Source organism: Bos indicus, chromosome 10 (assembly GCF_029378745.1).
Source record: "Bos indicus isolate NIAB-ARS_2022 breed Sahiwal x Tharparkar chromosome 10, NIAB-ARS_B.indTharparkar_mat_pri_1.0, whole genome shotgun sequence".
Lineage (NCBI taxonomy): Eukaryota > Metazoa > Chordata > Mammalia > Artiodactyla > Bovidae > Bos > Bos indicus.
Window position 1 is genome coordinate 86,714,523 of NC_091769.1, and position 20,569 is coordinate 86,735,091.

The 20,569-nt window shown below is 43.9% G+C and overlaps 2 protein-coding genes across 14 annotated transcripts in view; one reads left to right on the forward strand and one right to left on the reverse strand.

Moving 5' to 3' along the window:
- Window positions 1–2,226: 2,226 nt before the first annotated feature.
- On the reverse strand, window positions 2,227–12,659 carry ERG28 (ergosterol biosynthesis 28 homolog). 2 transcript variants are annotated; one of them, XM_019969288.2, is made up of 5 exons: window positions 12,508–12,659; window positions 10,015–10,178; window positions 7,335–7,425; window positions 4,310–4,428; window positions 2,227–4,183 (listed from the first exon to the last, which is right to left on the reverse strand). In XM_019969288.2, the coding sequence occupies exons 2-5, from the start codon at window positions 10,145–10,147 to the stop codon at window positions 4,104–4,106; spliced, it is 423 nt and encodes a 140-aa protein (XP_019824847.2). In that variant the 5' UTR covers window positions 10,148–10,178; window positions 12,508–12,659; the 3' UTR covers window positions 2,227–4,103. The 2 variants fall into 2 exon arrangements, with proteins under 2 accessions (XP_019824847.2, XP_019824846.2); XM_019969287.2 differs by lacking the exon at window positions 12,508–12,659 and adding an exon at window positions 12,320–12,341.
- A 15-nt stretch (window positions 12,660–12,674) lies between these two features.
- Window positions 12,675–20,569, forward strand: part of TTLL5 (tubulin tyrosine ligase like 5) — a 317,814-nt gene continuing 309,919 nt past the window's right edge. For 11 of the 12 annotated variants that reach the window (XM_019969274.2, XM_019969282.2, XM_019969276.2 and 8 more), the window contains exons 1-2: window positions 12,966–13,121; window positions 14,739–14,907. In XM_019969274.2, the coding sequence (XP_019824833.2) occupies window positions 14,834–14,907 (74 nt within the window). In that variant the 5' untranslated portion in view covers window positions 12,966–13,121; window positions 14,739–14,833. Of the gene's footprint in view, window positions 12,806–12,965; window positions 13,122–14,738; window positions 14,908–20,569 lie in introns of those variants that run through there. The other variant, XM_019969275.2, reaches the window with a different exon arrangement.

Consider the following 20,569-nt stretch of genomic DNA (forward strand, 5'->3'; position numbering starts at 1 on the left):
ACATGTGTCTTTTTCAACCCTGGCTTCCTCATGGTATATGCCTAGGACTGGGATTGCTCGGTCATATGGTGGTTTTACTCCTAGTTTTTTAAGGAATCTCCATACCATCTTCCATAGTGGCTGTATCAATTTACATTCCCACCAACAGTGCAAGAGTTCCCTTTTCTCCACACCTTCCCCAGCATTTATTGTTTGTAGACATTTTAATGATGGCCATTCTGACCAGTGTGAGGTAATATCTCATTGTGGTTTTGATTTGCATTTCTCTAATAATCAGTGATGTTGAGTATATTTTCATGTGTCGGTTAGACATCTGTATGTCTTCTTCAGAGAAATGTCTGTTTAGGTCTTTTCCCCCTTGTGGGTTATTTTTAAGATGAGGCTGCAGAGGTTACACCTGGGCTATTTGGGGACCGCAACTCAGTGCCTAACACGGGACTGGGACTGCTTTCCACACAGCATCCACATGAGGACAGTGTGCCTGCTGCCAAGCGTGGACAGCGTCACCCGAGTGTGCCTGCTGCCAAGAGCCCACTGTGGTTTCTGGCTGTAACTCCCAGGGTGGCTGGCATGTCTGTTCTCCAAGCACAGCAGTCGTGCAGCAGACTGTCTGGGCCGGAATCCAGTTTTGTTTTCTGCAGTTCTGGATTGTTCCCCTTCTGTCCCTCTTCCCTTCGTAATGCATTCACCTTATGTGCATTACAGGAATGGGCTGCAGTCATCACTTTCCTGGACATTTCTTCTCTAGCGAGCTGACTGCATCTGGGGCACTCTGGCTCCCTCTCTGTCAGCAATCCTTAGGCAGACAAACAACGTTAGGATTCCACTTGAAATCACCTGGGACGGGAGCCAAGCCTGGGCTGTTTGAGAACCCTAATAGCCAGAGTAGCTGCCAAATACTCTGTTTCATTTCTGTAGATCCTCTGGGATCTTGCCTTTATTTATTTGGAATCACATTTCCTTGAGGCATACCTAGAAGACCCATATCGTCTTGTGCTTTCATTCATTCCTTTCTAATCTGGGCTCCCTGCAGGCCTCCATCCGAACATTAACTCTCTGTAAGATCACTGCTTTTCTTACTGCCTCCTACAACAGCTGGTAAGGGAAAGATAGTTTGTACCACGGAGCTCTTTTTCTAGGTGGGGACACGAGGCCTGGAATTGCTACAACCGCTTTTGGTACCATGAACGAAGCCAGCCTGGGAATGAAGCCAACACAGGAGGGCAGAGTCAAAAGAACTCCAGAGAAATGCAACTGAGTCCTGATCAAACCATTCCTGAAGCCTATTATCCTCTTTCCAGTTTTGTCAGCCAATGTTATCTTTATGGCTTCAGCTAGTTTAAGGAAGATTTTGTTCCTTTCACCTAAAGAGCCTTAACTGGTTGGGAATGCCCTTCACAAGCCCCCTGCTCCCTTTCCAACTCCTCCCTTTCACTTAGGAACGTCACCATTCTGTAGTTTAGTGACCTTAGTCCTTGAACAGACTAAGTGCTGCTAGGTCTGCCCTAGACACTGCCTCACATATGAAGACATATGACCTCTGTGATTCAACTCAGATCCTACCTCCTCAGATAGGCTTTTCCCAGTGATCTGAGTTCTGTACCTCCCTCCTCGTCCGAATCACGGTACCTGGTTTTCTAGAGTCTTAGCACTGTCTGGGGTTTTCTTTCAGGTGTGGGCTTGTTGACAGTCTGTTTCTTGACCCCAGGGACATTGCCTGGGTCATTCATTTTCCCTTCCCAAGTCTCTGGCATGGAGTAAGTGTTCAATAAACACTCGCTGAAGTGGCGAATGGGTTCTCACATCTATACACAGTGTGTGAGGGTCCAGCCACTGTGGAGGTGCTCAGGGCTGTATTTGGACAGCAGCCGTCTGCTCCAGTGCCTTGTCCTTGGGCTCCACTGTTCTTTTCATGCTCATACAGCTGTTTCCTGTATGTTGTCTGATTATGCTTTCTCAAGAACCTGTTTCTTCTTTGCGAAGGAAACTAGAGAGGGTTCTGGCTGTTCAGTTGTGTGCTCAGAATTTGGAAGGTGGGGATAGAGGAGGATTTGACTTCATGAGAAATGAACAAGAGACTAAAGGCAGCCAGGTTTACCTGGGTCTTGTGCTGTCCTACTCATTATGGTGTATTTGATCTGCAGAAAGCTGGGATCTTCCTCTGCTGGGCCTCAGAGGAGGGCAGGGGCACTCTGGGATTAGAGGAGGCCAAAGTACCAGGACGGATCAGAGCAGAAGGCTTCTCTATTTATTACAAGTCTCATTACACAAATACAGCTGACTGGAAGGTCTAAAGACCCTTCCAACCCTGATCCACCTGTAGGCACAAGGACAGGGGCCACACTCCCTGGCCGGCCAGCCCTTCTTAAAAGAACTGCTTGTCCCCCAGGTGGTTCAGAGTCTTGGGTCAAGCAGCAGAGAGGAACCCAACCTGGATGGACAACCCCTCAAAGCAGTCCTTGGTGGCAATGCTCTGGGCAAAGTAGCAGCTTGAAGTTTCAGTTTGTATCTTCCAACCATACCAGTCAACAGTTAGAAATAAAATGAAAAAAGGAGAAGGCTGGAAAAGTAGTGCTGGAAGAGGACGTGGGTGCGGGAAGAGCACACAGTGGGCTTCAGATATATTGGCAGTTCCTTGATTTGGACAGATGTACGTCATTCTAAAATGCTTCTTTCCGTTTAGTTCAGTTCAGTTGCTCAGTCATGTCCAACTCTTTGTGACCCCATGAACCACAGCACGCCAGGCCTCCCTGTCCATCATCAACTCCCAGAGTCCACTCAAACCCATGTCCGTTGTGTCTGTGATGCCATCCAACCATCTCATCCTGTCGTCCCCTTCTCCTCCTGCCCCCAATGTTTCCCAGCATCCGGGTCTTTTCAAATGAGTCAGCTCTTCACATCAGGTGGCTAAAGTCTTGGAGTTTCAGCTTCAACATCAATCCTTCCAATGAACACCCAGGACTGATCTCCTTTAGGATGGACTGGTTGGATATCCTTGCAGTCCAAGGGACTCTCAAGAGTCTTCTCAAACACCACAGTTCAAAAGCATCAATTCTTCGGCGCTCAGCTTTCTTCACAGTCCAACTCTCACATCCATACATGACCACTGGAAAAACCATAGCCTTGACTAGACGTACTTTGGTGACAAAGTAATGTCTCTGCTTTTGAATATGCTGCCTAGGTTGGTCATCACTTTCCTTCCAAAGAGTAAGCATCTTTTAATTTCATGGCTGCAATCACCATCTGCAGTGATTTTGGAGCCCAGAAAGATAAAGTCAGCCACTGTTTCCCCATCTATTTGCCATGAAGTGATGGAACCAGATGCCATAATCTTAGTTTTCTGAATATTGAGTCTTAAGCCAACTTTTTCACTTTCCTCTTTCACTTGCATCAAGAGGCTCTTTAGTTCTTTACTTTCTGCCATAAGGGTGGTGTCATCTGCATATCTCAGGTTATTAATATTTCTCCTGGCAATTTTGATTCCAGCTTGTGCTTCATCCAGCCCAGCGTTTCTCATGATGTACTCTGCATACAAGTTAAATAAGCAGGGTGACAATATACAGCCTTGATGTACTCCTTTTCCTATTTGGAACCAGTCTGTTGTTCCATGTCCAGTTCTAACTGTTGCTTCCTGACCTGCATATAGGTTTCTCAAGAGGCAGGCCAGGTGGTCTGGTATTCCCATCTCTTTCATAATTTTCCACAATTTATTGTGAACCACACACTCAAAGGCTTTGGCATAGTCAATAAAGCAGAAATAGATGTTTTTCTGGAACTCTCTTGCTTTTTCCATGATCCAGCGGATGTTGGCAATTTGATCTCTGCTTCCTCTGCCTTTTCTAAAACCAGCTTGAACATCAGGAAGTTCAGGGTTCACGTATTGCTGAAGCCTGGCTTGGAGAATTTCATTCTTTACATACATTTAAATGGCACTGACTTTCTGTATGCATGTAATATCTTAAAAAATTTTTAATTAAAGAAAAAAAACCCCAAATGTGAAAGGCTGTAAGTGGATGATGGAGCAGAAATGAAACTGAAGAGCATAGAGACAGAAGAGGCGAGTAAAGGCGGGAGATGACATCTTGGACATGGGGATGTTGGCCTCAGTTTCTCTTCTTCTGTCTGGATCCTGGTTCTGCTTCTAGGTGCCGGAGCCCCACTAGCATGCCCAGGATTGAGATACCTTAAATACAGACAGACAAGGTTAGTGGCTGACATAAGCACCATGCTTGCTTAGATTACTTGTATAAGGCTTCTCCTTAGGGCTGGGATGGCTCCTGTGGGAGTTCCAGGGTCACTCGATGCTTACTTGCCACCATGAGGGGTGCCATGACGCCAATCGTGGGAGCCGCGGTCCCAAATACAAACAACTCACAGAGGAAGTGCCCCAATGCGAGGAAGAAGGTCCAGAGCGTGATGTAGTAGAGCCTACAGGGGAACAGACAGAAATGGGATTGTAGGTACAGTTTGTTCAGTGTGGAGGAAGTAGTCAGACTTGAAACACACAAATTAAAACCCAGGAAATGACTACGGCTAAAGAAAAAGGAGACTTGGTCCCGCGAAAGACCTGGCTGCTGCTGCTGTTGCTGCTAAGTCACATCAGTCGTGTCCAACTCTGTGCGACACCACAGATGGCAGCTGCTAGATCACATCAATTTTATTCACCTCTAGGGCAAAACTGAAGCCTTCAACTGCTAAATCGAGAGGAGAATGACCCAGCCATCCAGAGTGGCTTTGCAAGTCTTAGCAAGGTGGTGAAGCCAGTGATAGCAGAGTCTGGACTACGGCAATCCTAGATAGTGTAGACAATTTTGGATCAATCACATTTATGTATTCTACTTACTCAAACTGGCTTGACTCTAGTCCAAGCCTGCTTTTCAAGTGTCTGGCCAGGGGCTGGTCAGTGCTCATCTGATGGATGCCACTGAATGAAGGGCATGAATGAGGAATGGGTAGCAAGGGCCTGTCTGGGACTTTTAGATGATTTTGCAACATTGGCTGCATCTTAAGATACTCTGCATCTTAACCTAGCAAAATGGTCAGATGGAGGACACAATGACAACCTCACAGGAAGATAACTTGTTCCTCAGTTTTGACAAGGAGGTGGAGAAGACAGAAGTTATAGGAAGATGGACCACTTTGATAGCTGGTATCTTTCTTCTTTAACTACGAAATTTAAAAATTATGAAATACTTCAAACATACAAAAAATCATTCATAATAGAATTTACCCCTATACAACCAATACCCTACTCCATCAAATCTCACTATCTTGACATTTTTGCTTCAGATACCTTTTTCCTAAGAAATAAAATATTACAGATTTCAGTTAAAACTTCCTGAATGTCTTTTTTCTTTCAAGTGAAAGTTGGCTTATTTAGAGAAATACCTATTAAATAGGAAAAATGCAGACTGTTTCAGAAAGTGAGAACAGCTGGGAATTGACTTCAGGTTTCTGGTTAGGGAGGGAATATGATCAGAGAGCATATCAGAAGCACAGGGACAAAAAATCCAGGCTTTACAAAAAAGTTGGAAATGGAAGTCAGCATTTCTGGCTGTCCTGTGTTGGGTGGAGGGGAAATGAATGGGTAAGAGACCTAAAGTTAAGTCTCAGCTGTCCCTGTTCATCCCCAAAGCACAACAAAGAAAAGATACACCCCTTCTACTTGTCAGTCATTCTTCATCATGGTAAAGGTCGTTAAAATGATTATGCAGTCCTTACTCCCTCCCAGTCACCCTGAGAGGAAAAACAGATCCACGAGTCTCATTTTATACATGAAGGGACTGAGATGCAGAGAAGGTCTATAATAAACTTGCTGTTTCAAAGCTATTACCAACAGAAATGAGACCAGAGCCTATTTTCTAATTTTCATTCTTGGGCCTCAGAGTGTTTCCACTAAACCTTGCTGCTTCCAAAAATACATATCAATCTAGAACAAGTAGACCATTGTTTCAGGTTCAAAAGTATGAAAAAATAAAGCTGGAGAGATCACAGTGCTAACAGCCCTCAAATCCCACTTGTCCTAGTCTTCTCAGTTTAAATGAACTGAGTCCCTAATATGCAGATCTACAGAATCAGCAACAAAAATCACTGCTTCCCAGGGCTACTAGGAGGAGACTTCATCAAAGTCATGTGGAAGCATCTGGTATAATAAGAGGGGCTCAATAAGTATCACCATCTCCTCTCTTGCCCAGATGCTGAGAGTCTGGCTAACACACAAGTATTTTGGTATGAAGTTCTTTTGGTGGCCTCACTTGGGGACCTGAGCAAACTTTCCACCTCAGTTGCGGTGATGATTGGTGTTGTAAAGACAGCTCGAGCCCTGTCCAGCGGCCAGTTCAGATTACAACACTGTCTAGCCCAGGGGCTGCGACCGCCTGCACCTGTTCCACACGAGTTGTATGACGGAGAATGAAATGGCAACCCACTCCAGCATTCTTGCATAGAGAATCCCGTGGACAGAAGGGCCTGGTGGGCTGCTGTTCATAGGGTCCCACAGAGTCAGACACAACTGAAGCGACTTAGCATGCATGCACTGGATAAGGAAATGGCAACCCACTCCAGTATTCTTGCCTGGTGGGCTACAGTCCATGCGGTCACAAAGAGCTGGACATGAGTGTGCACGCACACATGCACGCAGTCTGTGTGAGCCCTATGAAGAGGCAGAATACAGAGGAGTCCTCGGTTCTCTGTGACCCTCACTTCATGACTCTGTGTAAACAAACAGCTGTTTACTGGTGGGCTCTTGACATCATGGATCCTGATTTCTGTTCATCCCTGCCTCTCAAGGAGGAATGTGAGTATAGGTGCCATGGCCTCTCTAAAAAGAGCAAGCACACTACCTCTTTAGTGGAAGAAAGGCTGACCCGTTAGTACAGAAGTAGAGGGATGTGATGCAGGCCGCTGGATCACACATAACCAGTTTGCTGTGTCCATTTCAAAGAATTGTTAAGCTTTAAAGACCTTCAGGCCTGTTCTGTTTTCTAGCCCTGGAAGGGATGGTACCTAGTAATCTTTTATCTTCACATCTTAGGTTACTGTATCAAATCATAGACCATATGATGGAATCATAGTCCATCATAACTGCCTCTTGGCCCTGGGCATTTATTAGAATCAACTGAAGAAATTTTATCAAATTGCCCAGACCTGGATACCATATCAGTTAAATCATACACTCTGGAGACGGGCCCAGGAACCCCTGGTATTTTCTAAAGCCTTGCCTTGTTGATTTTCATGTACTGGCATTGATAAATAAGTCTCCGAGGGAGGAACACAATGGCTCTGCTTAGCACCCATTGCCAACGCAGGGAGATGCTGTTCCCTCCTTTACATACGTTTTGTTGTGAATGTCAATGGCGCAGAGGCAGCGAACCACTGATGAGAGCAGCGTCCAGATTCCATAGGTCCGAGCTTGGAGGCCATTCACTGTGCAGCAGAAACAAGCAGGAGTGTTGAGAAGGGTGCGTCAGGGTTCCCTCCAAACTCCTCCAACTTCACTGGAGGAGTCAGAGAGCTGAGCCTGCGATCCCCTTGGCTGGGCAAAGTACAGGCTCTGATGCTGTACGTGCAAACTAGAAGGGATGCAAAGAATTCCGGAAGGAGAACTGGTTCAGCTTCTCTTCCAACGCCTACAGTTGGGCGGGCGAGTTCCAAGAGTAGAAACCCAACAAACAGCCCACTTAGACAGTAACTCCTGGGTTAGTGGTTTATGGCTCTGCCTGGAAGCCGCTCTAGTATTGGTGAAGCAAGCGAGTCTGAATCAGGATAAGTGTGGAGGAACACGGTGGTGAGCGGTCTGTCAATACAAGATGCCTAGGAGGTCAGCAGACTTTCAGTGAGGCTGATGCGGGACAGAACACAAAAATACTGAGCAATACTGAGCCCTGTCTAGAGAGTCACACCTGGTCTTTAAGAGACCCAGGTCCCTGGATCTCCTGAATTCAGATCTATATTATGTGAATGAAGCCCTAATGAGGCTGGTTTCCTGTGCGTGTGGGAAGGGAACAAAGTTCCTGTGTTTGCTAGGGCCACTCTGCTCTTGCTAGTTTCATTCTGGCACTGCTGTGACAGTATCTTCTCCAGAGAGTGTGAATCATAGTCCATCGTAACAGTGCTTATTGACCCTGGGCATATATTAGAATCAACTGAAGAAATTTTATCAAATTACCAAGACCTGGATACCAGATCAGTGAAATCGTATACTCTGGAGGTAGGCTGAAACCCCCCTGGTATTTTCTAAAGCCTTGCCTTGTTGATTTTAATGTACTGGCATTGATCTACGGTGAAAAGCAAAGATACTTCCTTTGCTGGTCTCCTGAGCAAGAGAAATTTTAAGGGACAAGACTCACAACTGAAATGTCTTTCAGGATTTTCCTTTAAGGATTTTTGAGCCTTTGGAAAACCAGACAGAAACACCAAATTCATAACCCCAAAGATCTTTAGATGGTAGTCATTTTCAGAAAAAAAATCCCATATCCCAAACTAATATTTAACGGTTAGTCTTGAAGTGAAGTCGCTCAGTTGTGTCCGCCTCTTTGTGACCCCATGGACTGTAGCCTACTAGGCTCTTTGGTCCATGGGATTTTTGAGGCAAGAATGTTGGAGTGGGTTGCCATTTCCTTCTCCAGGGGATCTTCCCGACCCAGTGATGGAACCCAGGTCTCCTGCATGGTAGGCAGATGCTTTACCATCTGAGCCACCAGGGAAGTCAGTCCTGGAGGGCCATATATATTTTTTCTTTTTACACTCTTTATAAAGCATTTTGATAGCTCTTCTGATGGAAAGATAGGAAATTTCTCTATTCTACTTCTATATATCTCACTAAGGGTGAGATATACAAATGGAGTATCTCAGTAATCCTAACCAGAGTAGGCATCAGGTAAAATTCTTCTACTGGATGCTCCAGGGTCCTGGTATCACCAGCAAAGTACCAGGAGGTCCCGAGGGACCTATTTCCGGGCTGTGTGTGCATGCATGCATGCACAAACTAACAAACACACTTCTGCTCAGCTATATGCCCTTTGACAAATCACATAACCCCTGGACTTTTCTGTCTCAGCTTTAAATTCAAAGGGCTAGGTGAGATGACCTCTAAAAACCTGTGAATCTATACAGAGTTGCTGGTCCACTGGAGGACAGCACTGGAGGGTGAAAAGTGGAATTGTTTCACCCACTTTTCCAGGTTCTCTAAGCCTATTATACTTGAGCTTTGTTCAAAGTGAGGCTTAGCCTATTTACTTTCATTTTATACCCAAATGTTGCAGAAAAATGAGCTAGGTCAGAGCCTGAATCTAGGTTACCTATAAATGTGACATAGAATTGTCGCTACTATGAAACGGTGCTGCAGCTCAAGCCACCCCACGTATCAAAGCAGGGAAGCGCAAGCTGAAATGTGCAGCCACTCTCCAGCAGAGAGGCTCAGGACGCTGGGGAAAGCCATCGTGGGCCTGTGGAAGTTCATGTGGGAAACCAACCTGGAGGGATTTTGGATATCTAGTCAGGGTCTGTGTCATGGTTTGAGAAGACCTTGGATGAGTAATTCTCCATATGCAATGTAGGGTATAAACCATACGGCCCATGACCTGATTTCTGAAAGAAGCAACAGGAAAACCTTCATGGTTTCCTCATCAGGTATCAGAGTCATCAGAAGTCTGTCTCCTCACTTGTTCTTGTAATGGTATTTGTATAGACCAGCTGCCAAGGGCAGTGTAAAATGAAGGGAAAGGTATTCAGAGAAGCTTGTGGGCAAAATGGACAATTGTTATCCACCACATCTGTTACTCTAGTAGCTTAGGATCACTAGCTTAGGCAAAATCAGAATCACCTGCCAAGTTTCTAAAAAGAACTTCCTATGACACATCCAGGGGGTGAAAGATTCAATAATTAGGTCTGGAGAGGGAATTGGCCACCTGTGCTTTGTTTGATTTTAGTTTTTCACAGTTATTGTGATGTACAGCCAGGTCTGGGGACCACCATAAGCCACTACCACAAAGGATGAGGTGTTTGCTTTCTTACCCAGGTCTGGCTTGCCGGTATAGAGCTTTTCATAGAGAAAGGTGTGGTCTCGGAAGCTCTGTAGTGAGTTCCCTGCGGCTACGATGGATACCATCACCAGCCAGCTTCGTAACATGTTTAGGAATCGGCTCATGGCTCCCCTCCAACCTGAGAGGGCTTTTTGCCTTGGAAACAAAAGCAAAGGGCAGGAGACAATAGATGGTTAATATGCTTCTACCATAAGCTCTGTAGTTAACCTGTGTCCCATTCATGAGAGCTGTACTAATCCTACTTTGTCAGTGATTTCATAAACTTCTCTCCCAAGTGCCGGAGAATTGTCTATCCCCAGGCACCCTTTATAGGGTTGGCACACTGCCTTTAAATATCTACCTTAAATCAAAGTGTGCTGACCAGAGTAAAAAGACTAAATAATGCAGTGGGTGGAAATGACAAACCCAGTGGGAAAAATGGAAAGAAAGAAACAGAAGATAGGGAGGTGTCCAAACGTCACTACAAAGAAATAAAATGGAATTTAGTGTAAGACTCACAGAAATTGGTCTCAATATTTCATCATACTAATAGTGGTGAGTCAACAGTATACTCTGAAATAAGTAGCACCATGCTTATGTTTGTCTAAGGAATTTCTCCAAAATATTAGCCTAAATCAGTACTCTCTTCTCTTGGCTAGAATTAGTCCCCTGGGATCTTTACTTGTAACCTGGTGTTTCACGTCAACCTTTTGTACTGCAAGTAGCTCAAAGGTGATTATAAATCTACTGATAGATACCTGCCTGGCTACTGGTGAGCGATCCTTCCAAGGACAGACAAGCCTTCTATGTCTGAGTGGCATGTATGATTTGAGGGCATTATTAACATGCTTTAACTTTTCTATACTTTGGTTTTCAGGGACATCATGCTTCATAAATTAGGAGAACAATATAAAAGTTACAAATTAATAAATTGTTGTGAGTTCACAAATAGTAAGAAAATTAGATGGAGAAGGAAACAGCAATGTTGGTGTTGGGTTGCAGAAGAATCTACAGTTATTGAGGACTTGTATATGCCATGCACTGTGCCAAGCACCTATCATATATTATCTCATTTAATCCTTAAACAAAGTTGGTAGACACTATTAATATTTCCACTTTATAGATGAGGGATGGCATAGAGATGTTTAGTGACTTGCTTAAGGTTACACAGTCTATAGATGAAAGAGCTCAGATAAAAACCATGGTCTATTGGTCTCCAAGATGTCTCACTGAGCATATTTTGATGAAGTTTCCATTTCTGTGAGAGACAAGTGAGCCGTAGCCACCTGTCTTCAAGTGGTACAGAAAATACCATCAGGCTATGTATTTTTTATTTAAAAAACAGAACAAAATGTTCGATCAACCATGGCTGAGCACAGATTTCAATCATCTTGGTTTAAATAAAAACCATGTAGATAAAAATCAAATCATGGAAGTGCTTCTTCTCATCTTTGGTATGTGACCCATGGTTTATCTATTGTCTGGTTAATTTTTTGAACCTTAAGTGGCGATAAATTATCAGGCTTCCTTTGTCACTTTGACAGTAGGCCTTTTGGAATGGTCCTACATTACTCAGCTGAAACAAATATTAAAGTCAGTAATGGCAGAAGTGTGATGCACCAAAAAACACAGCAAGTTCCAGAGATAGAAGGGTCAGTGGATGAACCCCTCAGTGCAAATGGATCACAAAGCTGGACTCTGTTAAAGTCCAGAGAGAATGAAGCTCTAATGGAATCACAAGCAGTTTCAGCATGGGCCAAGACATACACACTCCACTCCCCCCACCATATTGTTTTCTCACCGTGCCTCACCAGGAGCCTTAAGCTCTCAGAGTCAGAAAAGCTGTATGGATGACCTCTCTCTTTGACAGAACTTATGCCCATTTCACAGAAATTCTCAGAAACTCCAGAAGATAGATGATGAAGGCAGAGCCTGAGCACTCTTCCAAACTGCTCTGCCAGTCCCTCAGCACGACTTCCTCAAAGCTTTTGAGGGCCTGTTAGAGTATCCAACGTCTATTCTCAAAATTTACCCAGGCACAAGCCAGCAAAGGTAAGGTGGTTTACTAGAGTCAGGTGAGAGTTTCCTTTCCTGGGCTCACTTTTCAGTAGCTGTGTGACTGTGGGGAAGTAATTTACACTTTACAGCTTAGATTTCCTTACCTGCAAAATGGAGATTAAAATTACCTATTCCAAGAGTTATTATAAGAATTACTTTAGAAAGCAAAGGTTCCTAGTATTGCGCCAGGCTCAGAGTGGCCACTCATTTGTTCATCGATTCACTCGTTCTGTACCTACCAAGCTTCCTTCATTTTCCCAGCTTCGTCTTCTCTTGGTCTCTGAAATCTCTTTTCCCCCTACAAGGTTGCCTCCCGGGTATCTTTCTTCTGTCCCATCTCCACTGCTTCAGGCTGTGCGGATCCTCTCCATTAGAAGCCACACAGACACCCACCTCTCCCCCCCACCCCGCCCAACATTCACCCTACCTGGCGACAGTACTCTCAGCACAGCAGCAGTAGTAGCAGCAGCAAAGGAACTGCCCTAGCACAGCTCCAGACCTGAGTCTACCTGAGCCACTTGTCCCCGCCCCCACTCTCAGCCCGGCTCCGGCATTGGTTTGTTGCGATCAGCCCTCGTTCTGATTGGCTGTTTAGGTTATGCTCGAGCAGGCGATGGGGCGTGAACCGCTTTACTGCCAATCAGCGGTTGCCGATCCGCAAACCTCACTCCCAGCACGCCGCCCTTGCAGTGAACCCTCCTGTTGAGCGCAGCGAAACACTCCAGGTTCGGAGTCAATCTTTTGGGGGCGGAGGGGGAAAGAGCAAGAAAAGTAAGTCAAGACTTCTATGGGGAGCGGAGCCCTGTGCCCGCTCGGCGCGGCGGTGACGACAATTGTACGCGCCTGAAGCTAAGCGTCCTCCGCGCCGGGGCGCAGGCGCCTGCGCAGTGAGTCCGAGCGGGCGGTTGCTGGTTGGTTGTTGTAGTAACGGGGGAAGCCGCCTTCGGCTGCGGCCTTGAGCCCGGCTGGGGAAGGAGGAGGGAGGTAGGCGCAGAGCGCTGTCCCTGCCTGCCCGCCCCGAGCGATGGGAAGATGAAACAGGTAAACGCCTGCGCCCGCGCTCTCCTCCCCGAAGAGAGGGGCGCCCCGAGTCCGGGCGGGCGCCGACCACTGCACTTCCCTCTCCCTGTCCGGGACAGCTGTTGGCTTCCGGGCGCGCTGGGCTGAATCGCAGCGGCTGCGGCTCCCCGCGTCCTTTCCGTGGGGAGCATCTGAGGACTTCCCTGGGAAGGGCTGAGCCATGGGTGTATCTGAGAGCCTTATCCCTTTAGGGAGAGGTCACTACTCGGGCAAGTGCCCTCAATCTTCCGATCGCCCTGTCTGTTACTGCCCAGCTCGCAGCCTAGGACAGGTTGGCATCCCTTCGTCGCTTGGAGGTTTAGTTTCTTTTGTATGAATTTAAGGGACTTCCCAACATTTTGGGAAATACTGAGAAATCCTGTTGGGGATACTCGGTAGAAAGCCTTGAGATTGTTCCATACTGCCCATTTCGCTGAACATGTGTAGGGAATCCTTGTCGGAGCTGGCTTTCCTCGCCCCCTGTTTAGATTATCCCATATATTAATGCGGAGAAGGCAATGGCACCCCACTCCAGTACTCTTGCCTGGAAAATCCCATGGACGGAGGAGCCTGGTGGGCTGCAGTCCATGGGGTCGCTAAGAGTCGGACACGACTGAGCGATTTCACTTTCACTTTTCACTTTCATGCATTGGAGAAGGCAACGGCAACCCACTCCAGTGTTCTTACCTTGAGAATCCCAGGGATGGGGGAGCCTGGTGGGCTGTCGTCTATGGGGTCGCACAGAGTCAGAGCGGACACGACTGAAGCAGCTTAGCAACATAGCAACAACATATATTAATGCATAGAAAAATAAGGTTTGGAAAGATTCAATGGTAATCTTTGAGTAATAGGATTATGGTCATTCAAACATTTTCTTATCTGTTATTTCTAGTCCATCCTCAAACATACTATGAAGTGTACCTTTTCTCTATTAAAGTATTATAATTAGAAATGGGCTAATTTTAATGTCTATTCGATATTCGGATAATAGTTTGTGGTTTTCAGTAAGGGAGAATAATTTTTGAGAGCGTTTGTAAGGACAGACCCCTCTCCCCTCCGCCCACCCCCGCTGCTATTTACAACCTTGATTCAGCAGAATATATTCATTTTTTGCTTGTATTTATTTCAGTGGAATCATGATCGTATTTTATATATACTCTAAAGAAATATTTGGAAGGATCTTAAAAGTTGTGTTTTTCATTTTAGCTCATGTCAGGTTTTGCTATCAAGGAACCTACGTTTTAGGTAATCAGCCGCATACCTCAGATTTTCCTAAAAGTTAAGTAACCCTATCATTTTGGTGCACATTAGATTTAGTATGTAACTACTGCATACTACATAGTATGTAACTTTCTTACATACTACATTTAGTATGTAAGAAACACAGGAAACTTAATAGCCTCTCTTCAAATACACAGAGGACAGACAAAAAAAAATCTTGATCATTGTGCCATATGTGAGGCACTGTGAAAAAAGGTAAGTTTCTAGAGGCTGGACCCTATTTACATAAATATCTGTTTTAGTTACATAAAAGATCGCCGTTAATAATGAACATAAAGACAGCTGGGTTATGTTTCAGATCCTTTGTCTCTCTTGCAGGAATCTGTGCCACCCAAATTGTTTGATCCAGTGAATGTGCAAGGAAAGGTCTCTGAGGCCCCCGTCTGCTGACTGCATGACAAACTCTAAAGGAAATGCCAGTTGTGATGGCCCGGGACCTGGAGGAAACAGCATCATCCTCAGAGGATGAGGAGGTGGTAAGCCAGGAGTAAGTAATAGCAAGCCTGCTTTTGACCCTTTGCCTTCATGTTGGAAGATAGTTCTCTCTTATTTTACTCCTCTCCTCTTTTACCAATATCCTTCCTTTGGTGTTATCTGACTCTGGTTTTAGTCTCCATACATGGTCTAGTTTGGGATCTTTTTTGTGGGGACCATCAGCTATCTGAAATGAGATAAGGCTCTGTTTCTGGCGTCATGAGTGAACATCAGCCCTAGATGGTACAGGTAATAGCTCTTAATCAACTCTTGATCAGAGCTCCTTACATAGGAGATTTTGAAATTTTTAGATACCTAAGAAAAATAGGTCTCCCAGCACTGTGACATTGGTTATTTTCTCCAAAGCCTTTAGGATGATAATAAGTTATTTGAATAAGTGTGGGACAGGCCATTAGAATTCTGAGGCCTGCACTGTCCATGGCTTTCTCAAGTTCTTTTAGATAAGAGTTAAGTTTCTTCATTGCTGGATTCTCACAAGAATATAAATGAAGACAGTGCTAAGTGTAGCTGCTATAGGTGATGGTAAGGGCTTTAACTGCTGTATCCCATTTAACAATAACATCTGAAGATTTTATTATTCCCATTTAACTAAGCTCAGCCCCATACATGTCAAAGAACTTCCTTAGGGATGCATAGAGATTAAGTGATAGGTTGAGATTTAGACCTAGATTTCCATGATTTTGCAACTCTTAGATATTTTGCCTCCTTTAATATTATTACATGACATAGACAGCAAAGAGAGAATCTGGCTTAAAGATAAGGTTAGTTTTTAAGATTCTGTATAAGTCCACTAGGATTCATGTGCTATGTCATTTGAAAAGTGGAGATAATTTCTGCCAGGCTAAATCGAGTAGAATGGTTAGTTCAGTCGCTCAGTCGTGTCCGACTCTTTGTGACCCCATGAATGGCAGCACGCCAGGCCTCCTTGTCCATCACCAGCTCCCCCAGTTCACCTAAACTCATGTCCATCGAGTCGGTGATGCCATCCAACCATGTCATCCTCTGTCATCCCCTTCTCCTGCCCCCGATCTCTCCCAGCATCAGAGTCTTTTCCAATGAGTCAACTCTTTGCATGAGGTGGCCAAAGTACTGGAGTTTCAGCTTTAGCATCAGTCCTTCCAAAGAACACCCAGGACTGATCTCCTTTAGAATGCACTGGTTGGATCTCCTTGCAGTCCAAGGGACTCTCAAGAGTCTTCTCCAACACAGTTCAAAAGCATCAATTCTTCGGTGCTCAGCTTTCTTCACAGTCCAACTCTCACAGCCATACCTGACCACTGGAAAAACCATAGCCTTGACTAAACGGACCTTTGTTGGAAAATCAAAGTACCTTTAAATTATAAAGTGCCATACAAGTGATAAAGCATTATTCCTGCTGGATTTAATATTGATTTTAAAGTATATTTCTTATAATCCAGCAGAAGGTTATATTATTTAATTAGAAAAAAATTATTGAAGCATTAGTAAAGCTTTGGGGAAAGGCTTTTCATCACTGTTAGGTCATAGAAAATAATAAGAGATTTGTTATTATTAATGTATTTGGGTCATTCTCATTCAGGATAATTAAATGGATAATTTCCTCTGGGCACTTTGCCATCTTGTGACTTTTTCTGTGTGCTGCCTCTTAGCCGTTTCTCCACATTTTTAACTTCTTCTGCAGGCATCCGTCTTTCTGATTCAAGATCTTCTTTTAACTTTTACTTCATGACTGTCCTTTTTATTAGTGGGCTTATAGGTTGGGCCCAACAAGTATCAGATTGGATTGTATAAAATTGCTATTTAGGTAAGTCAAACACAGTCAGAATATTGAGAGCTTTAGATGCTCAACATGATTTCTGTTTATTTTAGATGACTCAGACTAATTTTATTCTAGTAGGTGCTCAATAAATACTTGCTGCCCGAATGACTAAATGAATGAATATATGGCATGTTTGTTAATGTATTTAGCAAGATCATTCATTTAGAAGGTAAAACCTAAATTTTGCTTTCTAAAGACAGCGACATGAGGACTGTTTTTAGTTTGCATAAGCTCCCTGTCCTTGGGTTGTGTCTGATTAACACTTGTAAGTGGAGGATACAAAGGGATATCATAGATACCTAGACCACCACTGGGAGCCTTCACCATTTGGTAACTGAATGATTGCTTGAGGGTAGAAGCTTGCCAGATGTGGTCCATCCTCATTATACCAGATGAGAAGACTGTAATCACAGGGGATCTAGTGGCAGTTTTAGTAACTGCCATAACTTGAAAGTAGTGATAAATGTCAATGTTATTTTGAGATGTCTGCAACAAATGTCATATGGTACAAAAAAGCTATCATTTCAGATGGAGTCGAAGGGGCAGGTAATGCTAGTAGTACTGTGGTTTGTTGCCTATATTCACAATTGAGAAATGCTAAATTTCTAGTAGAAGTTAGTGAAAATACAGGTGTAATCCCACCCCACCTCACCCCAGTTCAAATTGATGGACATTTGCTCCTCTTACTTTTAAACTCCTACTGTTGAGTTTTGATTATTAATGTTCCATCAGCTCATGTCTATGAAACACTTGTTTTATACTTTAGGAATCTTAAAGTCAATCTTGTTCACACTTGGAGGAACATGCTTACATTTCTAAAGTTTTGCAAGTTCAAAGGTCTTAAATCATCTAGGATGTTGACTTGATCCCAAGATGTCTCTCCATGGACATCTGCTAGATCTGCTCAGATCCCCAGGCTGTATTAAAGTATTCATGCTTTGCAATCCTGGACATTAGAGCTAGAAACTGTCCAGGCATCCTTGTTTTGGACGACATTCTTTGCAATAGTAAATGTAAAGGGGCTCTTTTTCTATATTTTCCTTGGGGATCCCAAATTATAAATTTATACATATAAATGTGGAAATGTTCATTTGGTATATAGGTTCTTTAGTCCTTAAAAAATATCTAATTCTGATTGTAAAAGCTGGCTTTACATCAGTTAAAAAGATCTTCAACAAATGATGGGCTTCCCTCATAGCTCAGTTGGTAAAGAATCTGCCTGCAATGCGGGAAATCTGGATTTGATTCCTGGATTGGGAAGATCCCATGGAGAAGGGAAAGGCTACATACTCCAATATTCTGGCCTGGAGAATTCCATAGACTGTATAGTCCTTGAGGTCGCAAAGATTCAGACATGACTGAGCAGCTTTCATTTTCAACAAATGATTATACAGCGAGTGCTACAGTTCAGAGAAATACATCTCTGTGGGCTGCAGGAGCTGGGGAAGGCTCCAGGGAGGTGGTGAGATGAGCTGGGCTATAGAGAGTGGGATTAGGTGAACAGAGAAAGTGGGGAAGGCATTTCCAGCACAGACATTGGGATGAATGAGGCTTAGAGGCTTTGAGTTATGTAGGCTGGATCCCAAGAGTGAATAATATCTATTCCTCATGAAATAACTGTTTAAAAACCAAAATGTTCTTAGGCTTTCAATAAAGTAAGCCATAAAACTAGTCTACTTTGGTTACTAATCCAAGTTTTTTGTTCTTTCATGTCTGTAAAAGTGTAATTTCTTAATATGTCCTGGTTTCTGGTGTAAATGAATATTTAAAGTCCCAATTTTCAGTTTCCTAATCACTTTGAATCTTTTCCCTTTAGCGCCAACTGGTGGGAACGTGCTTTTAGTGACAATGCAGTGCCTGCCTTAAGTATTTTTAGTTTGACCTTACTGAATTAACAATTCATCTGCTACCTGTTTTCTCTTTTCAGAGGTTGTAAATGAAAAGATTCTCTGTCAGGGATGTGACTTTCTACAGACAGTATGATTCAGGCCTTGGCTCTTGTTAGCTGTGTGTGCTTATTGTGTTCCTGACTCTTGTCAAACATTTTTACCTTTTATCAGTAATGCATCATTTGTAGGTGCTAAGGCAGATTGGTGCCAGTTTGCAGTTAGAGGTGGATTGACAAGGAACTTTAGTCCATTTCCAAAGTTTCTATCTAAAGCTTGATAGCTCAACCTGCTTATTTTTACCTCTATCCTCTGACTTAGATGTGTAGCGGGAGAAAAAAAAAAAAACATTGAAAGGGATCATAGGAATTATCTGGTCCCTTTTACAGGTGTTTAAGATGGTACTGTGCTTAGTCGCTGAGTCGTGTCTTACTCTTAGTGACCCTGTGGACTGTAGTACACTAAATTCCTCTGTCCGTGGGATTCTCCAGACAAGAATATTGGGGTGGGTTGCCATTTCCTCCTCCAGGGGATCTTCCCAACCCAGGGATCAAACCCAGGTCTCCCACATTGCATGCAGACTCTTTACCATCTGAGCCACCAGGGATGTTGATTAAGATGGAAAAGAAAGCAAATCACACACATAGATACACACACAAATCCTTCTTGCACCCTGTAAACACCATTTCTCTCAAATGGTCACTGTCACCCAAGTCAAATTGCAGCAACATTAAACATGCACTTTCCATTTCTAGAAAACAGGGAATGAACTAGGTGTAGCAGTCTCTGCTTTCTTCACTAAATCTCTTGGCAACTCATCCTAAGTGTAAAGCTGCCTCACTTCTGAGAATGGTAGACTGGCAGCCTATACATTCAAAGCGTGGATCTGTTTCAACCTGTGTTGGGAGTGTCTAACTTGGCCCTGAGGTTTGTGGTATGGCTTTTTTAAGGGGTGTGGTCATGTGAGTTTTTGAGAGCAGCCTGAATCTTTGGATTAATGATAATAATAATAATAAATGGATCTTATTCCATACAAGATACTGATTAATTTCAATTCCTCAGGGGTTCAGTTTAAAATGTTTATGCAAAATATCACTGAAATGGGATTATGGAGATAGAAGAGTGGAAAGAACACAGACACTTGGGTCAGATGCCTGTTCCCTTGCACAACCAGCTGTATGACTCTGAGGAAATTACATAACCTCTCGGAGACACCTTTTCTTCGATTCTAAGTACTGGCAAGAGGATTACATGAGATAATTTGATAGCTCTTAGTGTAATTCTTGACACATAAGAGGGATCCAGGCCATTTCTTTCCTTTCCTGCCTCCCTGCACTAAGGCAGTTGAAGATTTTTCTAATCTGTGAATAAATACACATTTGAGATTGATTTAACAGAGATTCTGGAAGGTAAGAGAAAGTTAGAGGTCCTCTTCTGGAAGAAAATATTGTTCCATTTAGTATAGGCTTGCTTTCAAACATATAGTCTTAATTGGAATACTTGTATTTCTTTAGGTTTCCTAGCTCAGACTGTTAGGATGGGTCCTCAAATTGGCTTAAAAAGGGACTATACGGTGTAAAAGGGGTATGTCAGTTATTGTGATTATTTTAGTTTTTAGTTAGGATTCTTGTCTGTCCTGGGGACTAAGACATAAATTGTCCTAAATAATAAACGGAGTGTGTTAACTCATATTTAGGAAGGACTTGATTCTGTACCTGCACGTTTGCCACGCAGGGTCTCATCTCTCTCATTCAGCCAGGCTCCCCCTGACTTTCTCCTTTGCTCACAGTGACAACTGCACTTCCAGACCTCATTCTCTTACACCGTCAAGGGGAGGAGGCCATCTCTCTACAGCTGCTGCAGAAGGGGAAGAAAGCATCGCTCTCCTAGAGGGCCATACTGTCTCCTAACACACTGTCTCCAGCTGCTTCATGTCCTCATCCCTGAACCAGTACCTATAACTAGGGTGT